This window comes from Oenanthe melanoleuca, chromosome Z (genome assembly GCF_029582105.1).
Source record: "Oenanthe melanoleuca isolate GR-GAL-2019-014 chromosome Z, OMel1.0, whole genome shotgun sequence".
In the NCBI taxonomy this organism is placed as follows: domain Eukaryota; kingdom Metazoa; phylum Chordata; class Aves; order Passeriformes; family Muscicapidae; genus Oenanthe; species Oenanthe melanoleuca.
In genome coordinates this window covers 73968957-73993171 of record NC_079362.1, presented here as the reverse complement: position 1 = coordinate 73993171, position 24215 = coordinate 73968957, and the positions used below count along the sequence as shown (strand labels likewise).

Genomic DNA, 24215 nt, shown 5'->3' with positions numbered 1-24215 from the left:
TCCACCTGCTGCCGTGGGCAGGTCCCAGGTTGCTCCAAGCCCCGTGCAGCCTGGCCTTGGACACTGCCAGGGGTGGGGAGCCACAGCCCCTCTCGGCAACCCCAGCCTCACCGTGGTCTCTGGGAAGAATTCCCAATATCCCATCTATCCCTGCCCTTTCTCGCTGGGAAGACACGCCCCCTTGTTCTGTTACTCCGTGCCCATGTCCAAAGTCCCTCTCCAGCTCTCCTAGAGCCCGTTTAGGTGCTTGATGGTGTGGATTCATGGTGGCAGTTTGTCGTCTCGTATCAGGAGGCTACCTATGCACCGGGTTAGTCTGCCTAAACCAGCCTCAGGTTGCAATTGAGCAGACATTTCAGTAGTTAAAAATGCCCTTTGTTACATTACTGGGGTGTTTTAGCTATCCGTGTGTTCCAGCAGAGACAGAAATTGAGTGTGGTGGGTGTGATTGGGGCATTTCAGCACATTTCAGTAGTGTCCGATCTCCACAGAATACCTTGTGTCAGGCAATGGCCCCTAATAAATAAATGTGTGTGTGAAGGAGGGCTGCGTGTGTTCAGGAGCGGCTGGGGGTCTCAGCCTGGAGAAAAGGAGGCTCAGGGGGAACTTGTGGCTCTGCACAACTCCCTGACAGGAGGGGACAGCCGGCGGGGTCGGGCTCTGCTCCAGGGAGCAGGGACAGGGCAGGTGACAGCCTGTAGCTGTGCCAGGATAGGTTTAGACTGGGTATTAGGAAAATTTCACCCGCAGAGTTTTCCTGCCCTAGCACAGGTTTCCGGGCAGCGGTGAAGACTACATCCTCGGATTACAAAATCCTGTGGACGTGTGGGACCGGGGTTAATATGGGCTTGGCACTGCTGGGTGAATGGTCGGACTCCATGACCTTGGAGAGCTTTTGCAACCTGAGCAATTCTTTAATTCCATGAAACCTTCCCAAAATATTCCTGAAGCTCCGAGCCGGGCGAGTCCCGCTCCGCTCCGCGTTTCCCCGGGGAAGCCGCGCGGCTCCGCGGGATCGGTCACGGGTGGGTTTGTCCCGGACCGCGCTGACCCCGAGCCCCCTTTCCCCGCCGGTCCCTCCCATGCCCCGCAGCACGTCCCGCTCCTGGACCCGCGGGGATCCGGGGCGGGAGCAGCCGTGCGTGGGAGGAGACTCGGCGGGGCGGGCGGGCCGGGCCGGGCCGGGCAGGGAGCGGCGGAGCGCGGCGGCGGCGGCAGCAGGATGCGGGAGGCGCGGTTCAGGGACCACTTCTGGGTGAGTGGGAGCACGGCAGGACTGAAACAGCGAGGGCAGAGCCAGCCGGAGCCGGGGGGCACAGCTGGAGGTGGAGGGGTCACTGCTCTCTGCTTAGAGTTGGCTCCAAAGCCAACGATCGTGGCCGTGGGGTGACACTGCTGAATGCTCTGAGTCGATAAAACACTGGCAAAGGTTTCCTAGGGAAGGTGTGGCTGCCCCATCCCTGGAAGTGTCCAAGGCCAGGTTGGACGGGGCTTGGAGCAACCTGGGATAGTGGAAAGTGTCCCTGTCCATGGCAGGGGGTGGAATGAGATGGGCTTTAAGGTTCTTTCCAACCCAAATCATTCTGGGATTCTGTGATTCCCAGCAGGTGCTGCCCACCGTGCATATCTTGAGAGTTGTGGCTTTACAGCCTGCTCCATGCAGCCGAAATAATCCCAGCAAGTGGCTGCTGCCTTGCTGGAGGAGGTCAGTGCCAGGCTGAAGAGTTTGATACCGCTAATTTGTCATTGGTCAACTACTTGGAGACGCCATGTAAAAAATTTTTTATTGATGTGGAGTTAATCCTGGGCTAGGAGCAAGTCACTTGGTGTGGTGCTGCTGCCAGCTGTTGAACCATGGAGGAAAACCCACAGTTTGGGGAAAACCACAATTTATTCTTTTCAGTCTGAATTATGCTTTTATAAAAGAAGAAGTGCAGGAAACCCACATATCAGCTGCAAAGCTTCAGCTCTGTGGCTACTCAGTTCCTCTTGTGGTGGATTTTTGTTCTAGGTATTGGCAACCAGGAAGTAAATTACCAAATTTGGTCTTTTGGGGCTGAAAATCCTCATCTGTGAATGGTGCTTGGGGTTTCCCAGATGTTGTATGGAAGCAGCTCCCATCTTGTAGGATGTGGGAGAGAAGCACAGGCCCCAGGAAGAGCTGGCACCAGGTTTGAGACTCCTGAGTGTTGAGGAGTAAATGCAGAGAACCATCCTCACCCAGCATCATTAGGGAGTTAACTGGCATAGCGTTGTCAAATTCAAATATATAAATCCCACACAGGTGTCAAACCTGTTGTGGATAATAAAGCCAACTTTGCATCTGGCAGCTGCTTCCCAGCTATTTGTTACACACAAGTTTTCCACTTTGCTCTGCAGACGTGCAGAGGGGAGGTTTTGAGGGTGGTAGCAGCATACCCTGGGCTGGGGGAATAACTGTGGTGCCAGAAGGGCTGAGTTGACAGGGTTTGTGGTGCCTCAGTGGCACTTTGGATTGAAGAAGAGCTTCTCAACACAGGGCTGACTTTGGCTATTTCTGCCCGGTTTGTTCCTCTCCAGCAGTGGTGTGGTGCTTTTTGAAGGAGATCCTGGAGGAGGGGGCTCAGTGGGAGAAAATACCAGGGCAGGAACAGCCTCCAGCTCCCAAGACAAGGAGGATCTGAGGTGTTGTGTGGGGTGCTCACCCCTGCTTAACCACTTTTACTATGAGCATATCTATTTCCTGAATAATCCCTGGCTCTCGCTGAGCTCCAAACCACGGGTGGTGCCAGGAATTTTTCCTTGGTGTCGTCCTTTCTGAAGCCTGTGTGCTCCAAGCCCCCTGACCAAGGAAACGTGCCTGGGGCAGGCAGCTGGGGTGGAGGTTGGATGGGAACGTGATCAATGTGACTCAGTGGAGAGACTGAGGCCCTTCTGCTGTCGTTGGGCCCATGGAAAAGGCAGGTACCACCCCAGGCAGCTGCCACACCATGTACTGGTGACTGTGCATCAGCTGTGAGGGCTGGGGAGGAGGGGTGAGTAAGGGTAGGAAGAAAAAAAACCAAGATAAGATTTGTGGGGGGGCTGCACATCCAGCTTCCACCTGCTGCTGAGTGCTGTGAGTGGGCATGCACTTCCTCCTGCAATTTTCCTCTTAGGTTGCTTTGCGTAAGGCAAAAATAGAAGGAGAAGTCTTTGCTGAAGCAAGTGATTTCTTAGAATCATAGAACCATAGAGCAGTTTGGGTTGGGAAAGACCTTACAAACCATCTAGTCCATCACCCTGCTATGGTCAGGGATGCCTTCCATGAGACTAGGTTGCTCTGTGCACTGTCCAGTCTGGTCTGGAACACTTCCAGGGATGGAGTAGCCACAGCTTGTGTGGGTAACCTGTGCCAGTGTTTTAATACCCTCAATCATAAACAATCCAAACAACTCCTTCCTTATATTTAGTATAAATCTCCCATCTTTTGGTTTAAAACCATCATTCCTTGTCCCGTCATTACAAAGAGCTTGGCGAGGCACAACTTTCATCTTCTGTAGGTTCTTTACCTCTCAGACAAGGTGAGACCAAAAGGGCCACTGCTGCATGATCCAGGTGGCAGATGCTTGCCACACATTGTTCTTTATAGGTGATGCTGGCTCAGCTTCAGATTTGCTGGTCCAAGAAAATGTCCATGTCTTTTTTTTTCTCCCAGATTTACTCATCATCCCACTATACCTGCAGAATCCCTAACTATTGGAAAAAAAGTATATTACTTTGGTGGGAGCAAATTTCTCAGTGGTTAGGATAGCCTGATGAGAAGGAGGAGACTTTGGGAGCACTCCAGGGGAGGTATTCTCCAACTAATGGGACAAAGTCTAAAAAATGTGCAAACTCTCAAAACCTAGGCTAGTTTTGCTATTGGATCTTCCAGCTTTGAAATGTGACTGGTTGTGAGTGATGACCTCCAGATTTCTTTGTGGGGGTAGGATGGTAATGGTGAGGGTGCCCAGAGCAGCTGTGGCTGCCCCTGGCTCCCTGGCAGTGCCCAAGGCCAGGCTGGACAGGGCTTGGAACAACTTGGGACAGTGGAAGGTGTCCCTGCCTATGGCAGGGGTGGAATGGGGTGAGGTTTAAGGTCCCTTCTAACCTGAACCATTCTTGGATTCTGTGCTTGTAGGCTAAGGTGCCACTTTCCCTTTGCTCTGTCAGGGTAGCAGGACTGTGATTCCAGCCTTGCCTGGGCACTGATTCTGTTTTAACCCCCAACACTTCTGATTCCTCCAGTGGGTACTGTGTCTGCTTCTGCGCTGGCTCCTGTGCCCTGCTGGAGCTGGGGGTGTGATATTCCTGATGTGCTCTATTGGGAAAACACAGGGCCACTTGGCTCTCTGCCCTCAAGTTTGCTCATGCTCTTGGGTCTCAATAAAAGATGATAAATCTTCTTAAATAAAGATGTTTGCTCTCTGGCACCCCACTGCAGCTCCTGCTTGCTCAGGGACTGAAGTCCAGACATGCCTGAAGCTGAACATTTTTTTGCCCTGCATGTTCCAGCTCCCACAAGCTGTGCATCCTGCCTGCCTTTGAAGGAGCTATGCAAAAACAAAAATACCCCAAAGCTCGTGTTTGTTTGCCCTTGCCCTGTCTGTAGTGATTGCCACAAGTTGGGCAAGCCTGACATTTTGCTTTCATTTGTTTTTTGCAATCTGTTCTTCTTCTTTCACTGTGTGAGGTCTTTTTCTTTCACTTTTTTGCACTTTTTTAGTACATGCCTTGCTCTCCACAAGCCTGTTGTTGCACCTATTTCAGGTAACGCAACAGCCTTGGGTCTCATCAGCGCATTTTGGTGCTGTAAAACCACTTGGTAAAAATAGAAATGACAGTAATGCTAAGAGCCACTCTAATTCTGATCTGTGGGCTAACAGGTTGCAACTTGGGGAGTGGAATTTTGGTCATTTTGCCTTCAATGAGGCAATGCTCTGCTCCCTGCAGCGTGTTTAGTGATGCTGCTAAACCAGCCTGGAGCTGGGGGGATGCAGCCCTGGGTTCCTGGCTTTATTCCCTGCTGCTGACTGGTGATGGCTGTTTCACTTCCCCTTTCCCCTGCTTGTCCTTCTCTAAATGGGGACTGGCTTGGTGGAACTTAGCAGCAGCATTGTGAAATCCCCAGGTTCTTGTTTCAAAGGAACAAGGTGGGATTTGTGGGAAGAAGAAGTCATTGCATCAGGGCAGAATGGTCCATTGCTTTTGGTGTCTCTGGGATGAGCAGGGAAGGCATTTGCCTAGGGGAAGGAGACTTCAAATGGAAAATTACTAACCAAAAATCTGCTTTTTCAGGGTGCTGGTGCCAGGTGGGTGGATTTGCAGCGAGGCATTTTCCTCCCTGCAATGAGTTTTGTCTGTTCTGTTCCACCCTCCTGGATATGGGGTGGGGAGGAGCCACAATCTCTGCAGCCTCTCCTCACCCTGGTCCCTGCAGGCACCAGCATCAGCATTTCTCTTTGTCTCAGCAGTTTCTGCAGGACAGAGATTTTAGGGCTGCACTGGCTGTGAGCAAGGACAGCACAGCCAGCTACAGCTGCACAGTGTTTTTGACTACTAAAATTTTCACTGCCTTCTGGTGCCTTTCTCTAACAACACGAGGCTGAGGAAAAATAATGAGAGCTTGGAATAAATATAGATCTTTCAAGAGATGGTCCATGAACAAGTGCAGTGCCTCAAACCTTTTGGTCTGGGAAGGTTGGGACAGACTGATGGAGGGCAGGAAAGCTCTGCAAGGGGATCTGGATCCATGGGCTGAGCCCAGAGTTGTGAGGTTCAACAAGAACAAGTGCCAGGTCTTGCATTTGAGTCTCTCCAAGCCCTGCAGCTCCGGCTGGGGCAGAGGGGCTGGAAAGGCCCTTTGGGAAAGGCCCTGGGAGCTGGGGACAGGGGATGGACATGAGCCCAGGGTGCCCAGGGGGGCAAGAGCCCAGTGGCCCCTGGGCTGTCCCAGCCAGGGTGTGACACAGCCCAGGGCAGTGCCTGTCCCCTGTGCTGGCACTGCTGGGACACCTCCAGTGCTGGGGACAGCTCTGGAACCCTCAGGACAAGAGAGACACCGAGGGGCTGGAGCGTGTCCAGGGCAGGGACGGAGCTGGGGAAGGGGCTGGAGCCCCAGGAGAGGCTGAGGGAGCTGGAAAGGGGCTGAGCCTGGAGAAAAGGATGCTCAGGGGGGACCTTGTGGCTCTGCACAACTCCCTGACAGGAGGGGACAGCCGGGGGGATTTGGGATCTTATCCCAGGGAACAGGGACAGGAGGAGAGGGAATGGCCTCAGGCTGGGCCAGGAGAAGTTTAAATTGGATATTAGGGAAAATTTCTTCATGACAAGGGTTATTAATCCTAGAAACAGGCAGCTCAGGGCATTGGTGGAGTCCCCATCCCCAGAGGAATTTAAAAGTCATGTGGATGTGGCAGGTGGGGAGGTGAGTTAGTGGTGGGCTGAACAATGCTGGGGAGTGGTTGGACTTCATGGCCTCAGAGGATTTTTCTAATTTAGACTTTTCTATGTCTCTGTGTCTCTCCAATGCCATTTGCTTCACAGGGTGTGTGTCTGCAGGGGTTTTCCATGTAAAGTGGGGTAGAAGATGGAAGTGTCAAGCTCAGCAGCTTGCTGTGAGTCAGACAGGATCATGATGTGCTCTCACATCCCCAGAACAGCATTTTAGCCTGTCTTTTGGCTGAAAGCATAACCAAACCTCAAAACAAAACATCACAAGCAGCACACAAATTCCTTCTCATTATTGTGTCCATTGGGTTCAAATCCAGGCAGCAGATCAGGAAGGGGAGGCTGCATGTCCTGCGAGCTCGGGGAACATCAGGTGCTGCTTTGTCACCTTGAAATCATCTGTTTGCAGTTTCCATGGGCTGTCCTCTAAAGAGCACGTGGCCTCAGAGCTCTGCCCAGGGAGGACCAGGACAGAAATGTGCTGGAGAGGGGCAGGAGAGATCCTTATGCTCTGTATGGGCAGGCTTGTTGCAACTCCCCATCCTTCACACCTGCCTTTGGGTTAATTTATTAGGGTTTTAAATATTCTCCTCTGTGCCCAGGCTCTGTGCTTGCTGTGTTGCACTTCCTCTTCCATTGCTGTTGCCAACCCTGCCTTTGCAGTCACAGAATCCCAGAATGGTTTGGGTTGAAAGAGACTCTCAAGACCATCCAGTGCCACCCCCTGCCATGGGCAGGGACACCTTCCACTGTCCCAGGCTGCTCCAATTCCCATCCAGCCTGGCCCTGGGCACTGCCAGGGATCCAGGGGCAGCCACAGCTGCTCTGGGCACCCTGTGCCAGGGCCTGCCCACCCTCCCACCAGCAATTCCTTCCCAATATCCCATCCAGCCCTGCCCTCTGGCACTGGGAGCCATTGCCTGTGTCCTGTCCCTGCATGCCTTGTCCCCAGTCCCTGTGCAGCTCTCCTGGAGCCCCTTCAGGCCCTGGCAGGGGCTCTGAGCTCTCCCTGAAGCCTTCTCCAGGCTGAACACCCCCAGTCATGCTGGTCCTTTTACCTCTTTCTGTGCCAAACCTGCCCAGAAGGTTTCTGCAAAGGCTGATTTGGTGCCATACCACCCTGCCCAGCTCCATCTGGGCTGGGAGCTCCTCCCATGGAAAACTTACATGGAGGAATTTAAAAGCCATATAAATGTGGCACTTGGGGATGTGGCAAGGTGATTGGCTTGGCAGTGCTGGGGAACATTTAAACTGGATGATCTCAGAGGGCTTTTCCAACTTAAACAATTGTGTGATTCTGTGTTCCATGTAACCCTTGCACCCTGAGGTCTGTCACAGCCTTGGGTGCTTAGGAAACACACACGTGCTGGAATTTAATCCTTCTGCTGTAGGAGGAAGAGTGATAAAACAAGGAGCTTAGTGCACATTATTATGGATACTCCCAGTTTTCCCCTGAGCCCAAGGGTGCCAGGCAGCAGAGCAGGATGCAGGAGCCTCTGGGTGCTCCTGGATGTGCAGTGATGGGGCTCTGACCCTCCCTCCTGCCTGGGCTTGCAATGACCAGCAGCTGTGCTTTACATCCATTTTGTGTCCTTTGAAAGTGGGACAGGAATTCAAGTTAGGCTGTTCCTGTGTTTGGCAAGTGTAGTGAGCCTGACTCCAGTGCAGTGTTTCCTCTTCACAGACCCGATGAGGGAAGGTGTGAGCTGAGAGCTGGTTTGGGTTTATCAGTACTAACCTCATTTTGGAGGGACATTTGTACTTTGTGAAGGAAGTTTGGTTCCTGCTTAGGTCCTGCTCCACAGTCCTGTCTTCCCATGCAGATCTGGCATGCTTCTGGATTTTCTGCCAGTCCCACTCCACCACATCCCCCCTTCACTTCTTGCTTTCTGATCACTCACAGTCAAGGACCTAAATAGGGAATTCCATGTAGTTAAACTCTTCCTTTATCACAAATACCAGCCTTGTTCGTTCTCCTTTATTGCACCAGGAACAAACTCTTGAAAAATCCCCTCTTCTGCTGCCCTCACTTCTGTGCCAGGTCTCTGCATGCTCTCATCCTGGCTTTGAACCATTTCCTGAGTCTCTCCATCCTGCCACTTTCCTCTTTAGGTTTCTGGATAACTTTTCGTGGCTTTTGTTTCCTGTTGCTGAGCTTCATACCTGCTCCTGCTATTGTTCCCTTTTCTGCAGCCTTGCATAGGAGTGGGGAAAAAACAGAGTCAGCCTACATCATTGCTGCATCTTTTACTTTTTTGCTTTTTTTTTCTTTTTTTTTCCTTTCTTTTTTTCAGTTTTTCATTTTTCATTTTTCCTTTTTCTTTTTTCTTTTTTTTCTTTTTCTTCTTCTTTTTCTTTTTTCTCTTTTTCCTTTTCCTTTTCCTCTTTTTCTTTTTCTTTTTCTTTTTCTTTTTCTTTTTCTTTTTCTTTTTCTTTTTCTTTTTCTTTTTCTTTTTCTTTTTCTTTTTCTTTTTCTTTTTCTTTTTCTTTTTCTTTTTCTTTTTCTTTTTCTTTTTCTTTTTCTTGTTCTTTCCCTTTCCCTTTCCCTTTCCCTTTCCCTTTCCCTTTCCCTTTCCCTTTTCCTCTTCCTTTTCCTTCATGCATCAGTGCAATATATGTTTTTAAGGAATAATTTGGAAGAAAACACTGACCTTTCAGAAGTCTGTGGCAAGTGTAAGTGCGACAGATGTACCTTGTCTCAAATGCCCACCATTGTTCTCATTCTGGAGTCTCTCCCACCCCTAAAAGAAAAGATTTTATTTCACAAAGAGGCCTTTGCACACTTGCTGCTGCTGAGCCATGGCCTGTCAGGAGGTGGCAGTGGCCATGGATTGCCCTGGCAAGGACATGATTCCTGTTCCTGTGTTTTCAGAGCACGGATCTGACCAGCACAGTTGGCTACGACAGCATCATTCAGCATCTGAATGATGGCAGGAAGAACTGCAAAGAGTTTGAGGACTTCCTGAAGGAAAGGTAGGGAGCTTTGTGCCTCTGACAGTGGAGCCTGGAAGTGGTGCTGTGGCACTGCTCCTTCTCCTGCTATCCCCACTTTGATTCCTGCCGTGTTTAACTGATGTTAAAATGCTGTCTCTTTAAGTTCACCTTGCTGCTTACCTTGCAGAAGGTAAGTTAAATTATCATGGCCTAGGAGTGCCATGGCTTTGTCCTGTCTTTGTCTCTGTTATCAACACCCCACAGATTCAGTGTTAAACAGTGTTAGGGTTAGGTGCTGCCATTATTAATCAGTGATGACCTAATTGGAGAAAATTGGTAATTTTGGTAATGGCATTAATTTAACTGGAAAAATCAACCTCTGAGTGCATGGCTCAGTACAGAGCATCCTAGAACAAACAGAATGAAGGAGGTGTAGGTTGCCACTGCCTAGCCAGGAGGAGATCAGAGGCTGGACCTGGATTTGCCACTCTCTGGACTTGTCCCAGTTATGCAGCACAGCTGTTACACAGTTCCAGCTGTGGAGAATGTGCCTGCTGGATGTTTTGACTCAAACAATGTTAATGGGAATGTTGTTAAGTAGAAAAAAAGAGTCAATCTATAATACATATTTTTTTTCAATTTCCCTATTATCTTCTGGAGTTTTTAGACTTAAGGTAGGTGAATTTCATTGCCAAACTCCAGAAATCAACCACACAGGGTCTCCACCTATGTTAGTAGTTAAGGCATTTTAGAAAGTTATTTGTTTTATCCAGTAGATGTTCTAATGGCAGCCTCTAGTATTACCTTTTCCTTTCTACAAACACCTAGAGTTGCCCAGATGGAGAGAACTGTGTTTGACCAAGCAAATCCAGCCCTGGTTGTCTGTAGTGATTTCAAAGCAGCTGCAAGAACTGGTTGCTCTTACACTGCAAGACATGGGCTCTCTTTTCCTCCTTCCTTTCTTCCAAGAGGGGGAGTTAATACAGCCTCTCAAAGGTGTTATTTATATCACCTCACAAGATTTGGTCTCTTCTTCAGATGCTCTCCCTAAGGATCAGTGCTGGGTACAGAGGGTACTTATTGCCACAGATTGAGAGGGCAGGGTTAGATGGGGTGCTGGGGAGGAATTCTTGGCTGTGAGGGTGGTAGAACCCTCTCTGGCACAGGGTGTCCAGAGCAGCTGTGGCTGTCCCATCCTGGCAGTGTCCAAGGCCAGGCTGGACAGGGCTTGGAGCAGCCTGGGACAGTGGAAAGTGTCCCTGTCCGTGCATGGGGGTAGAACTGGATGAGCTTTCAGGTCCCTTCCAACCCAAACCAGTCAGATGATTTCTCTCTTTGGTTTCTCTCTTTCCTCAACAGAGCAATTATAGAAGAAAAATATGGCAAGGAGCTCATTAACTTGTCGAAGAAGAAGCCCTGTGGGCAGACAGAGCTGAAGTAAGTTCACACCTGCTTTTATGGGTGTCCCTGAAGCAGTGAAGGGGGAAGAGAAGGGAGGAAGCTGTGAGACAATACAGAATTGAAATGTGAAATGTGATTGGGATGTTCAGAAGATGAGCTGAATGAGCAGTGCCCAGGGTTCTAATTTGCTTTATTTGGAGCCTACCAATTTCCCCTTAGCCACAGATTAACCAGAGCTCTGTGGATGCTCAGGGGGTTGTGGGTTGGTGGGTCAGCAGAATGCTGAGGATCATGAGACCTTGGGTTACCTCTGGGCAGGTTTTGTAGCCAGAGGGAAGTGCAGGTACTTCCTTGACTCAAACCATTCAGATCTTTAGAGCTCATCATGCTGTGGCCACCACACTTCGCTCCATTTCCCAAGTGACCCTCAGTGCCTTCTGCTACCTCCTTTGTTTCCATAATTTATACATGCCCTGGTCATTTACTTACAGTTTAATATTGAGGTGCCACTTAAAATATTTCTGACATCTTTACTATGCAATATTAATAGGGAGAAAACCTCCCTACCTTTCCAACCATGTTGAAATTGTTCATTTGTTCCAAATGATGGTTTTGGGAGGTTGCTGGAAGCATTTATCCTGAAACTTTGAATTTTTAATAGCATCCAGTGTTCAGAAAGATGTAGGTGTCAAACCAGGTGAACTGTGTTTTACCTGCTGAGAGGGGAAAGAGCTGGAGGTACTAAGAGGATAAATAAATGTGCTTTGAGGTACTTTGGCCATTGTTGAATGAGCTCAGTTTTGGAAGAGGTTCTCTGCTGATGCCTGTGCCTGACTGTGCTTTCCCACCCTTTTTAATGCCCTGCCTGTATTTTTCAGCACGCTGAAGAGATCCCTCGATGTTTTCAAGCAGCGTAAGTAATTCTTGGTGTTTGCCAGGACACCTGGCAGCACTAAAGCCTGAAGGCAACTGCTTGGGGAGAAAATAGCAGAGAAATCTCCAAAGCTGTGCAGTGCTGAGGCCAGGCATACTGCTGGGCTGGTTCACCCCAGTCTGTGGGGTTTGGGACAAAGTGAGACAGGACGTGAGTGGGACAGGAGACCACAGGGCAGCATTTTGGGATCTTTTGGGCTTTCAGGTCTGAATACATCTCAAAAGTCATGTTTATGTTGTACACAGGAAGCTGTGCATGGGAAGCTCATCTGGAGTTTGTTGGACACTCATACCTCAAACCTGGGGACAGCTCTGGAACCCTCAGGACAAGAGAGACACCGAGGGGCTGGAGCGTGTCCAGGGCAGGGACGGAGCTGGGGAAGGGGCTGGAGCCCCAGGAGAGGCTGAGGGAGCTGGAAAGGGGCTGAGCCTGGAGAAAAGGATGCTCAGGGGGGACCTTGTGGCTTTACACAACTCCCTGACAGGAGGGGACAGCCGGGGGGATTTGGGATCTTATCCCAGGGAACAGGGACAGGAGGAGAGGGAACGGCCTCAGGCTGGGCAGGGACAGAATGGATATTAGGGATGTTTTTTCTTGGAAAGAGTTATCCAGCCCTGACACAGCTGCCCAGGGCAGTGGTGGAGTCCTCATCCCTGGAGGGATTTAAAAGCCTTGGGGACATGTGTTAGTGCTGGCCTTGGCAGTGCTGGGGGAGAACGTGATGATCCTAAGAGGGCTTTTCCAACCTAAATGATTGTGTGATTCTAACTGGAGCATCTAAAGGATGGTGCTTTGGCCACTGTGCCTTGTCACATGTCACATCCTGCCTTGGTACCATCAGACAGCACCTTGAGGTCAGCACTCTGCTATCCTGTGCCCAGTCCATCCCTTGCCCAATCCAACTTTCTTTGTTGTCCTGTGGACCTCCCTAACACAGCTCTGCCCTCACCACTGCTGACAATTCACAGCTGTGGGTTTGGAGCAGCTTTGGGGGATGAATCAGGAGCTGCCATTTGGCTCTGCTCCCTTTGTGGACTTGCTGGGGTGATGTTTCATGGTGTGGCCACTTGCCTCCAGCAAGAGGAGCCTGAGATTGTTTTACCTTCCTTTTTCTGTGCTCCAAGTTGTGGCCTGCTGGCCTGGGGCAATGCAATGTGTTGAAACATGCCCAGATTTACCTGCATGAGGGGGAGAGCTTTCTCAAACTGGGGAGCAGGTCCCAGCAGGACTGATCCTTACATTGGTAAGCACTGCTTGGAGGCTGCTTCAAACAAGGGAATTCATCACATTTCTGAAAGGGGATGTGTGATGTGTTCTAAGCTGACTTGAGAAACAGTCTCTTTAGGAATATATATATGTAAATATTGAATTTATTTTCTCTTTGCAGAGATAGACAATGTGGGACAAGGTCACATCCAGCTGGCACAAACCCTTCGGGAGGAAGCAAAGAAGATGGAGGATTTCAGGGAAAAGCAAAAGCTGCATCGGAAAAAGGTCAGACGTGCCTTCCTGCAGGGTGCTGATCCTGCCCCAGCAAGGGGCTGATCCCCTGCTGTCTCATGCCATGTGCCAGCCCCTCCACGCCCCCACTGCCTGTGCTGCTGGGAAGTACTGAGCTCCTTCCTATGTGTTGTAACTGTGTTGAACTCTGTAGTAACCTCCAACTTCCTTCTTCTCACTTCCACGTCTTCTTTGTGGGCCTTTTGGGGCCAGCCACAGTACTGGAATGTTCCTAAGGCATTTGTTTATAGTGCTGTATGATCTCCATAGCAGCTGCTAAAATGGCCATGCCTTTTAACATCTTCTGGGTAGAGATTCCTTTGTCAGGAAAACCAGGGAATACTGCTAGGACCAGGGACTGGTTTGGACCTAGCAGAGGGGAGTGGGCTTCCCAATTTTGCCAAGCTCTGTGTAGGTGATACAGTACTATATATTGCTAGGATTTTGTTCATAGATCTCCTTTGCATACACAATTCAAGGCCTAGGCACAAGCACAAAAGATGAGTTTTTGTGAAGGTGATTCAGGTGGATGTAGGTCTTTAAACACATCTCAGTGTGGTCTGTGGCTCTTCCTCTTCTAAGCCTCACAGTGTGTCCAGGAGCTTTGGTGCTCAGTGATGAGCTGACCCCAGGTCTGTTGTCTTCACAGATAGAGCTGATAATGGAGGCAATTCACAAAAACAGGAATCTCCAGTACAAGAAGACCATGGAGGTAAAGCAAACGTGCTGCTGTTTCTTGCCATGTGGGTTAGTGCTGCTCACACACACACACAGAGCACTGGGACAGGCTTAGAAGGAGAGGGGTTTGCTCCTCTGCTGTGACCTTTGAGCTGTGTCTGTGTGAGTGGTGTGCAGGGTGTGCCCAGAAACAGCAAAGAGCACATCAAAGACATGGCCAGTGGTAGCCTTGCAGGGTTGGGTAGAAATGGCTTAGAATCAGAGAATTGTTCAGGTTGGAAAAGCCCTCTAAGATGCTTGAGTCCAGCCATTTGCCCAGCACTGCCAAGCCCACCACTAACCCATCTCCCCAAGTGCCACCTTTTTGGAACACTTCCATGGATGGTGACTGCACCACTGCCCTGGGCAGCTTATATCACACGGCATGCCAAAGGGCGTGAAAACCCTTTCTGGGAAGAAGTTTTTCTGAATATCTGCTCTAAACCTCCTCTGATGCAACTTGAGGCCACTTCCTCTTGTCCAGTCCCTGTTCCCTGGAGCAGAGCCTGACCCTCCCGGCTGTCCCCTCCTGTCAGGGAGTTGTGCAGAGCCACAAGGTCCCCCCTGAGCCTCCTTTTCTCCAGGCTCAGCCCCTTTCCAGCTCCCTCAGCTGCTTCTCATCAGACCTGTGCTGCTGCCCATTCCCCAGCTCTTCTCTGGACATGCCCATGGCTCTGTTTGCCCAGAGCTTTTCACCCCAATCCAAGAGCAGCCTGCCTTGCAAGGCTTTTCCCAAGCTGCAGGGCACTTTTTGTGCCATTCCCTGCTCTGCAGGCAGCCTGTTCCTCGCAGGCTGAGCTTTTCCAAGACCTCTTCTCGAGGTGTGTCTGTGTCAGGCTCTGGGGGATGTCTGTGTCCTGCGTGTCCTAGGTTACAATGTATGTATGTATTCTATCTACAAAGTATGTATTCCATGACCATCTGCTGAAACCAGGTGGGGCAGTGATTCTTATCTCTGTGGAAGATATCCTCTGCTAACGGCAATTTGTTAAGACTGGGTGGGGCAGTCATATGTATATATTCCATGACCCATCCTCCCTCCAGGAGATACCTCCTGTTAATGGCCATTGAGTCCCAGTGCATGACTGATAAAATTCCATCATCCCACTGGGAGATGCTCCAGCCAGGGGGAGTAATTTACGTAATTCCTACCTAAATTAAAAACTGACATTTAGAACACCAAGGCAGCCCTTACCCACTGGTTTCCAGAGGACAAGAGCTACTAGAACTTTCTACAGGATCCCTGCTTCAAAACAACCACTTCATCTGCACTGCTACCACCACCCGAAACAACAAAGTGTCAGACTGCACTCTGACTCTGTCAGTGCTTTTTTTCTTTTATACTATTGCATGCATTTTATTTTTCTCCTTTTTCCCCCTGTTAAACTGTATTTCTGAGCTGGGGTCTCTCACTGGTTTTGCTCTCCCACCGTGGCACCAGGCCAAGCGTCTGTACGAGCAGCGCTGCCGCGACAAGGACGAGGCGGAGCAGGCTGTGCACCGCAACGCCAACCTGGTCACGCAGAAGCAGCAGGAGAAGGTAGGGCAGCTAGAACCCTGCAGCCTGGGAGGCTTGAACTCTCTGTGCTTGCTGGCACTGACCCCCCCCAGAACGCTGCTTGTGACTGGAGGCCTTGCAGAACGCTTCCAGATTTGAGTAGTGGAGTTAAAATCGCGTGGTTAGAATGGAGGGGTGTGATGTCACGTGGTGGAGGGTTTGGAATTTGGGGTTTTGGGATATAGTAATGGGTATGGGACGAGATGGAGGTTCTGGGGCATTGGCTCTTCTTCCTTCTTGTTCCTTCTTCTTTTTGGTTTTAGTTAGTTGGTTTTGGTTGGATAAAAAATCCCACAGTGTGTGTCGCAGGTCATTGGGTCAAAAATATAAATAATACAGATGTTAGCTTTTAATTGGATAGTTAGGCCTTCAAAGACCTTGTAACAAGCGAGATACAGCTCCATTTTGTCATTTTTATCTTGTTAGGTAGAAGTGCTGTAGCACTCACCATGCTTTAGATAAGAATTAATAAACAACTGAGTCCAAACACAAAAATCCTTTCTCTCATGCTTCAATCCTTACTCTGACTGAAGGCAGAGGAAAAAAGAAGTCAGCCACTAATTGGTGGCCATGGCAGAGGGGGGGGAAAGGGATGTCTTGTCTTGCAGCTCTCCTGCCCCATAGCTCTTCTCCCAGCTCTGGGTTTTGTGGGGGAGATGAGGGGCTGGTGATGTTCCCCAGTGGGGCTGCAGTGCCATTGGTGATGCACCATCTCCACTTTCCTTGTCTCTCCTGTTTTTGGCAGCTGTTCCTGAAATTGGCTCAGACAAAATCAGCACTGGAGGACACTGGTGAGTTTGGAAATGCCATGTTGGGAGGGTGAAGTGAGTGTTTCAGGGGCAGGGGGTTGTGTAGCCTTGGTGTGCCTCGTGGGTGAGCTCCAGGTTTTGTGTCAAGCATGACTCCTGAGAATCACAGTGGCAGTGGGCAACTTCCCTGGAAAAGCCTGCATGGCCTCACCAAAGCCATGTCCTTCTGCTTTATCCCTGATCTCTCAGCCTTTTCAGCCTTTCTCCCAGACCTAGAATTACCTTCTAGTGAAGGTACTTTTAAAATTAATGTTAATCATGGAATCACAGAATCATATCATGATTTGGTTTGGAAGGGACCTTAAGGGTCATCTCATTCCAACCCCAGTGCCATGGGCAGAGACACCTTCAGCCAAAATATGATTTGTCTTGCAGACAGGAGTTACCAGCAGAGTGTGACCACAATGGAGAAGATCCGGGAAGAGTGGCAGAATGAGCACATCAAAGCTTGTGAGGTAAATGCCCCTAAACATCTCCACATGGTAGCATGGTCCTCTGGTTTGGCAGTCCTGCAGGGCTCAGGGGCAGTGCAGATTTTTCTGTCTGTGTATTCCCCTGGCAGTGAATGTATTGCAGCTAACCCTCTGTGTGTGTCTCAAGCATGGCTTCTGGATTCAAGGCCCCACTGCTTCAAGGTTTATGCTCTTATTTTATTATTTTTATTTCCCCACCACCTTCTAAAATTGAAGAGTCAAAGTAGGGACATTTTTGCCCACTACCTGCTTGCATGTGTGTGTGGCTGTCATTTTGTATAGCTGTGAGCTGTTAGCTCTGGATACTCAGTGACTCCAGCCAGTATGTGCTGGATCCGCAACACCTGGAAGACTGTGAAACTCTGGAGGACTTTACATGACTTTTCAGCAGTGGCTGGAGGTGCTGGTGAAGCCATCTCCACGTTCACACTGTGCCAAGGGCTCCTCACCTTGTGTCTCACAGACCATGCAGCAGTGTGGGAACCCCTCTGAGTGGGTGTATCACAGGGAAGTGGTCCAGCAGGGATTTCCAGCACATGCTGGGGAATTCCAGGCTGGTAGCAAGAGGGCTGAGCAGCTGCTCTGCTGCTGGGCTGTGATCTGTGACCGGGGCATGGACAGAGACTGCAAAGACAGATTTTATCTTAGATCTGCTTGAGGCTTGCAACCAGTGTTCCCATTCCCAGCTGTGCTGACCCCTTCCAAGTTACCTCTCTTCAGGCTGCAATTCTACTTTTCCCTTTTGAACTGGAATTTGCTGTCTGTTCTTTATGGTGTGCATGGATGTTTCTTTGCTGGTGTCTTCTCTGGAAGCCTCTAGGATGGGGACACAGTTTAGTGGTGGCTTGGCAGTGATGGGTTAGTGGTTGGACTCAATGTTCTTAGGCAGCTTTTCCAACCCTAATGATTCTGTGGTGGGGAGTGGAAAGCAGTTTCACTTTTGCAGGTGGATGATGTGGAAGTTTTCCTCTCCATGTGTTGCAAAGGTTGTAAGGGATAACAAGTGTGGATGTTCATGGAAATGTGTAAAGGCATGTGAAATTGAGGTGTACTGGGTAGCTGATTTCAAAAGGGTTTAAACCTTTGTAAAAGGGCTGGGCAGAAAGAGCAAGAATACCAACCAGTCAATACACCTCTGTTTTTCATACATCTCCTGTGCTTTTTTATTGCTTCATATTGGGAACATGGAAATGTTAAAAAAACACATACATGTGAGGAAATGTGTTAGTGGTGGCCTTGGCAGTGCAGGAGTAATGGTGGGATTTGATGATCTTAGAGGGCTTTTCCAACCTAAATGATTCTGTGATTTAAGGGTACCTTAATAGGGAAGTGGGCCACAGGAGCACAGGGTACCTTGGCAACCTCTACTGCATTTAGAAAGATGGCTTGGTCTCCCCAGAGGTAGAAATGTGCTGGGTGGTCCCCTCCACATTAGTCTTGCAGATTTTCCAAGCTCAGTGCTCCCCTTTGAATTACCTGGTTGCATAGAGGGATCATTTCTCCTCTGGACAAGCTGGAGTACTCACGGCTTCCTTGTTTCCTGCAGAAGACCAACACCAGCTGCTCAGCTTTGCTGTGGCACGTGGGGGTGAGGAGCAATCAGGACAAAAGAGATTTGCCCTGGCTTTAGAGATGCTTTGGACAGTTTTGTCTGTGTTGTTTCAGTTCTTTGAGACGCAGGAGTGCGAGAGGATCAACTATTTCCGTAATGCCCTCTGGCTCCACGTCAACCAGCTCTCCCTGAGCTGTGTCCAGAATGATGAGGTACCTCAGCTGAAAATCTTCATTTTTCTGCATACAAAGCAAAACCCAATTTGTTTTCCTGGGCACTAAGCTGTGTTACATCCGAGTTGGGCATTGATTGACCACAGACATGAGCGGGCAAGCAGAAGGACTGGCCAAAACTCTTCCAAATGAGGTTCCCTCTGGGATTCCTATGATTTTGAGGATGGTGAGGCCCTGGCACAGGTTGCCCAGAGAAACTGTGGTTGCCTCATCCCTGGAAATGTCCAAGACAAGGTTGAACAGGGCTGGGAGCAAGTGGAAGGTGGCAGGGGGTGGATTGGGATGGGCTTTAAAGTTCCTTCCCAAACTATTCTGGGATTCTGTGATTCCCCTGACACTGGAGCTTGTGTGAATACTGGGCTCTCACCCTATGTGTGCTAAGCAATTGGGAAAAAGCCTTGTTTTTTCACCTGATTTATACAAACGCACTTTGTTCTCCTTTTGCAGAAGTATGAGGAAATCCGCAAGAGTTTAGAAATGTGCAGCATTGAGAAGGATGTTGATTTTTTCGTAAATTTACGCAAAACTGGAAGTTTGGCTCCAGGTAAGAGCCTAGCAGAATCTCAGAAAGTAGTGCTGACTGCTCTGTACTCCTTGTGGAGCTGGCTGCTCTGGTCAGCATCATTTTGTGCAGAAAATACTAATTTTGCATTTCATTTGTTGCCATGCAGCACAAGTTTCTGCCACTTTTGACAGCCCCTGGAGATCACAACCACATTTTTTAATTTCCTGATCAGACATTTTCTCAGAGAGAGGGAAGACTTAGTAGCTGAATGTTGGTTTAGCAGGTATTTTATGTCTGTAAGAGGCTTGTACTTTACTACTGTCAACTTTCCCTAGCTCCTGTTGTTTATGAAAACTACTATAATGCCCAGAGAAATGTGACTCCTGCGAGAAGTCCAGCTCCTGTACCTATATCAAGGTAAGGTGTGTAACATGTACAACTGCAATTGCTATTGCAAATGATGCTTGCTCCCCCAAAACAGGCACATTTTGTTCCTTTCAGTCAGTTGGAGGCTTGACTTGAGGGTATTAGAGGAGAATACTTGCTTGCATGGCTCTTGGTGTGGTGTGAGGAGAGTTAAAAGCCTTTGTGGGTGGAGGGAGGAACTGCAGAGCTGGATTCACTCCTGTGGGACAAAGCTGAGCAGGGAGGACAGGGTGAAGGGTTTTTCTGTCAGGGGCAGGATGATGACTGGGGCCAGGACTCATGCTAAGGATGAATAATTGCCACTTTGGCTGCCATGCTGAGAGAGGAGTTATGTCCAGTTGTGGCTTCCTGATGTCTCACTCTGGGCAGAGGCATGCACAAAGACATGCCCTGAGGCTCACTTGTGAATTTTTCCCCAAGTCAGTGCTTTCTGGTTATTTCTTCCTCTCCCCCACTGTGTCAGGTTCAACTCCCATGTTTGCCAAGTGTGCTGTGGGTGGTGAGCCCACCATGACTTGCCTTGTCAGGTCTCCATAAAGCCCAGGCTGGCCAAACCTCTTGCCCTGGCAGCTGGGGGGTGCAGAACCAGGGCAAAGGGAGTCCCTTAGCCAGCAGATCCTCACCTCTGTGTTTCCTTCTGTGCAGGAGGGGACCCCTGCCCACCCCGACCAGTGCACCAGGTGAGTTATTGCTTTATGGGCTCTCTGGCCACACAGTGAGCTATCATTCAGCCCTTGCCCAAAATCCCTTCCCAGCTCCCTTGGAGCCCCCTCAGGCACTGGAAGGAGCTCTAAGGTCTCCTTGGAGCCTTCTCCAAGTGAACACACCCTTCTCACCCAGCCTGGCTTGAGCCTCACTCTTGCATCCCATCCCTTTAGCATGGATGGCCAGTGTGTGGTGCTTCTGCTCTCTTTAAAGTCACATTATGAGCCCTTCTCATGGGAAACCTGAGGGGATTTTTTTGTGCTCTTTGTTTCAGGGGAGCCTGATTATGCCACAGTTGATGGCTACAGCTTGGTACATTTCTAGCAGTCACAGTAAGTACCCACTCTTGATGAACAAATGAGGCTTAAAAGAAAGAGGGGGAGGAATAGTAATATGTAGTAATAGTAATAGTAATAGTAATAGTAATAGTAATAGTAATAGTAATAGTAATAGTAATAGTAATAGTAATATGACAAGGTGGAGTTGTTTATACCAGAAGAGGCTAGATTTGGATCAGCTAGAAGGGAGAAATTCTTCCCAGTGAGGGTGGTGAGGCCCTGGCACAGGCTGCTCAGAAAAGCTGGGACTGCCTCATCTCTGGAAGTGTTCCAGGAACACCCAGACCAGGTTGGACAGGGCTTGGAGCAACCTGGGACAGTAGCAGTTGTCCCTGCCCAGGGCAGGAGGATTGGAATGAGATGGTCCTGATGGTCCATTCCAACCCAAACCTTTCTGAGATTCTATAAGTAAGGATTTAATACGAGATGAAGTTACACAGGGGAGGGACAGTGGAGAAATAAAGGCTGTTGGTTAAGGAATGACAATTTGAAGTGACTGACTGGAAGTGATGCTCCTGTCAGCCTTCCCACCTCTTGTCTGAGCTGCAGCTGTGGTTTAGACACTGTTGATCCTGTTCTCTAGGTTTTCCAGAAGGCAGAAGACACTGTTGGTCTGACCAGCGTGGCAGAGATGGTATTTTCAGTTATTCACAGACACATAGAGCTGAACTGCTTCTGCTTTTCAAGAGAATATTTGAGGACTCCAATAATTATTTGTACATTCTGAAAGTGCTTACTAAGAATCTATGCCTTTGATCAGCAAACTCCTTGGCTGGATCTTCACACTCAGAGAAGAAAAGGACCAGATACAGGGGTGATCTGTGTCAGAAGAAGTGTTTGATGTGAAGTTCTTCTAAAGTGTAGCTGTCTAGAAAGTCTGGAGCCTCCCTCTCTCTAGATAACTCACAAGTTGTGTGTGCTGAGAGGAGTGCTGCACGATGCTTTGGGCATGCTGGCTTGTGCTCAGGGCACGTGCATCCCTCCCAGATCTCAGGTTTTGCCTGTTCCTAAAGTCTTTCATTAGTGGGGATTAAACTTGTCGTTTAGGTAAAATTTTGCTCTTATCTCTCAGAAATCTTACTCAGAGGGGCACCAGCAGTTGCACTGCATATCTGGCTTAGCTGTGGCTGTGCTCCAAGCGTAAGTGCTGACACTGGAATCTGATTTTGCATCTACCCAGGGAGGGGCTGTGTCACATCCAGCCTGCTGGGAGGTCCCAGGAAGGATCTGAAGGAATTAATTCAGCTTTTCCAACCACCTCTCTGATGAGGGTCTTGTGAGCTTTTAGGTTTGTCAGGTTGTCCCTGGGAAGCTCTGCAGACCAGTCTGGATGGGGCTTGGAGCAACCTGGTCTAGTGGAAGGTGTCCCTGCCCCTAGCAGGGAGTTGGAACTGATGCCTTTTTGGGACTACCTAAAAACAGAAGTCAGACAGAATTAAGGAGAATTAAAAGCAGTTGTATTTATTGAAGGGCCTTCAGGTACATTTGGGGCAGATGAAGCTCTCCCCAGGGGCTACACCCAAAAAATGGACAGTGGGTCACAGTTTTCATCTTTTTATAAGTTTGATCCATTTGCATATTGGGGGTTAATATTCCAATTACATTTTTAGGTAATGAAATAATTTACCCCAAATTTGCTGCCCTACCAACTCACTTTTGTTTACATCTCTTGGGTAAGGTTGATTCCCAAATTCCCTTGATTCTCTAGAGAGGAATTATTTTGTCTGACCAAAATAGGAGAGCAGTAACTAACACTCTATATGGAGTTTAGAGTTATACACTAAAGAATTGCAGGATTACAAATATATGAAAAATATAAAAGCTAAAATCCTAAGGCATCAGAACTAGGTGGTCTTTAAGGTCCCTCCCAACCCAAACCATTCTGGCATTCTCTGATTCTATGATTTAATTAACTTATGTGATTCTCTAAACTTTGGAACTTGTTCTGACTATGTACCACTGGAAACAAACTTTACTGCTGGAGCCATGAAACTTGTTTCCTGACCACATCTCCTGAAAGTTCCTGCCCTTGCTGTTCCCACATATATAGATATGATTGTGGCTTTGATTCAGAAGCTTGCATGCCTCAGGGCTGCTGGTCTCTCTGATGTCCCTGTGTGCAGTGCTGCTTCACTGCTCCTCGCTGCCTTATGACACTGGATACAGGGACACAGCACATGGGGATAAACACACAATTTACCTGTCAAAACCTGGGGCCAGGTCACTAACCTGGAGCAACAGGATCTGCTGTTTTTACAGTGTTTTTTCAAGTTGAATCTGCATGGCTTCAGCATGTGCCTCAGCCCAGCAGTCCTTGGGGTTTTTACTGAATTTACCTGTGTGGGGAAGATGACACTGAGCTCTAACATCTGCCCTGCTGCCTCACAGTGAGCTGTGCAGAGTGCACATGCCAAGGAATCAGCTGTCCTATTTATTTCTGAAAGACCAAGGATACAAATACTTTTCTGAAGGAGCCTGCTGTAGTTTCAATACTATAAATATATATTTTAAAAAATAAGTTTCGAGTCTTGTGTTCTGAATAAGCATTCTTTTTTGAAGTTGTCATGTTCACTTTCTGTTGGGGGTGGGTTTGGGATCCATGCAAAGCATCCTGATCTCTCCTGGGTGGAAACCTAAAAGATCACATCCTTGATGAGCCTTTATTTCAGTCCTTGCTCAATACCAGCACAATAATGGGAGAAAACATCCCAAAAGAGAATGGCATGAGAAGTGCTTATGATTAGCCATGAACTGCAGACCATGCAGGGCTGTTTGCCCTGGAAGAATGTCTGCTTTGCAAAAACTTGCATGGTTTATTTCCTGGGATTTTTCCACTGACTGAGCACAGTAGTTGCTGTTGGGCTTTTCTGGATGTATAGGTCCCCAGTGAGGCTAAAACTTGGGCTTGCACATTTACTAAAAGTACAGAAGTAATCCCAAAATTGGGGTGCTGGGGAAGGTTTCCCCCTACACCCACGTGCAGTTTATTTTCCCTACAAATACAAATATACAGATACTACACATTCCAGGTCAGACTTGCAACATAGAGACTTCTCAAGCCCTAAGTACAAGGTCCCACGGAGAGAACACTGCCTGTTCAAGGCCATTAACTGGTCTGTGACGTGCAAGGTGCCACTGGGCTCTGGGGGGGCTCATCCTCCTGGGCAGTGGGAGAAGCAGCTCTGCTCCCACCGGGGTTTGTGCCCTGCTCCAGCTGTGGCTCCCTGGGGATGGCTGGGTGCCAGGACAGGGATCTGAGGGACAGCAGCCCCTGGCCTGGGGCTGAGACTGCTGAAGGTGACCCAGCCCTGGGGCAGGCAGAAGAGACCTCACACTCCTCATCCTCCCTAGTGGGGGCTTGGCTTTTCATCCCACATTCCCTGTGGCAGAGGCTTGGGCTGGCCCTGTGGGCACTTGGAGTCCCTGCTGCAGTGTCTGGTTCACCACAGGCCGAGTCCCTCTGGGCACTCTCTGGGTCCCTCTGAGCAATCTGTGCGTCCCTAAAGCAGTCTGTGTGTCCCTGTGGAGGGTCTGTCTGTCCCTACGGAGGATATGTCAGTCCCTAAGGATGGTTTGTCTGTCCCTGTGGATACATCAGTCCCTATGGATGGTCTGTATGTCCCTGTGGATGATCTCTGGGTCCCTATAGTGGACCCTGGTCATTCATGGAGTGTCTGTCT

General features: G+C 49.2%; 1 protein-coding gene across 1 annotated transcript; it reads left to right on the top strand.

Moving 5' to 3' along the window:
• The first annotated feature begins 1180 nt into the window (after positions 1–1180).
• On the top strand, positions 1181–23053 carry PSTPIP2 (proline-serine-threonine phosphatase interacting protein 2). The gene is made up of 15 exons (XM_056514386.1): positions 1181–1255; positions 9323–9423; positions 10744–10821; positions 11664–11698; positions 13107–13213; positions 13869–13931; positions 15378–15476; positions 16240–16285; positions 16679–16758; positions 18442–18540; positions 19009–19105; positions 19402–19483; positions 20138–20172; positions 20472–20529; positions 21119–23053. The coding sequence occupies exons 1-14, from the start codon at positions 1223–1225 to the stop codon at positions 20519–20521; spliced, it is 1005 nt and encodes a 334-aa protein (XP_056370361.1). The 5' UTR covers positions 1181–1222; the 3' UTR covers positions 20522–20529; positions 21119–23053.
• The last annotated feature ends 1162 nt before the right edge of the window (positions 23054–24215 follow it).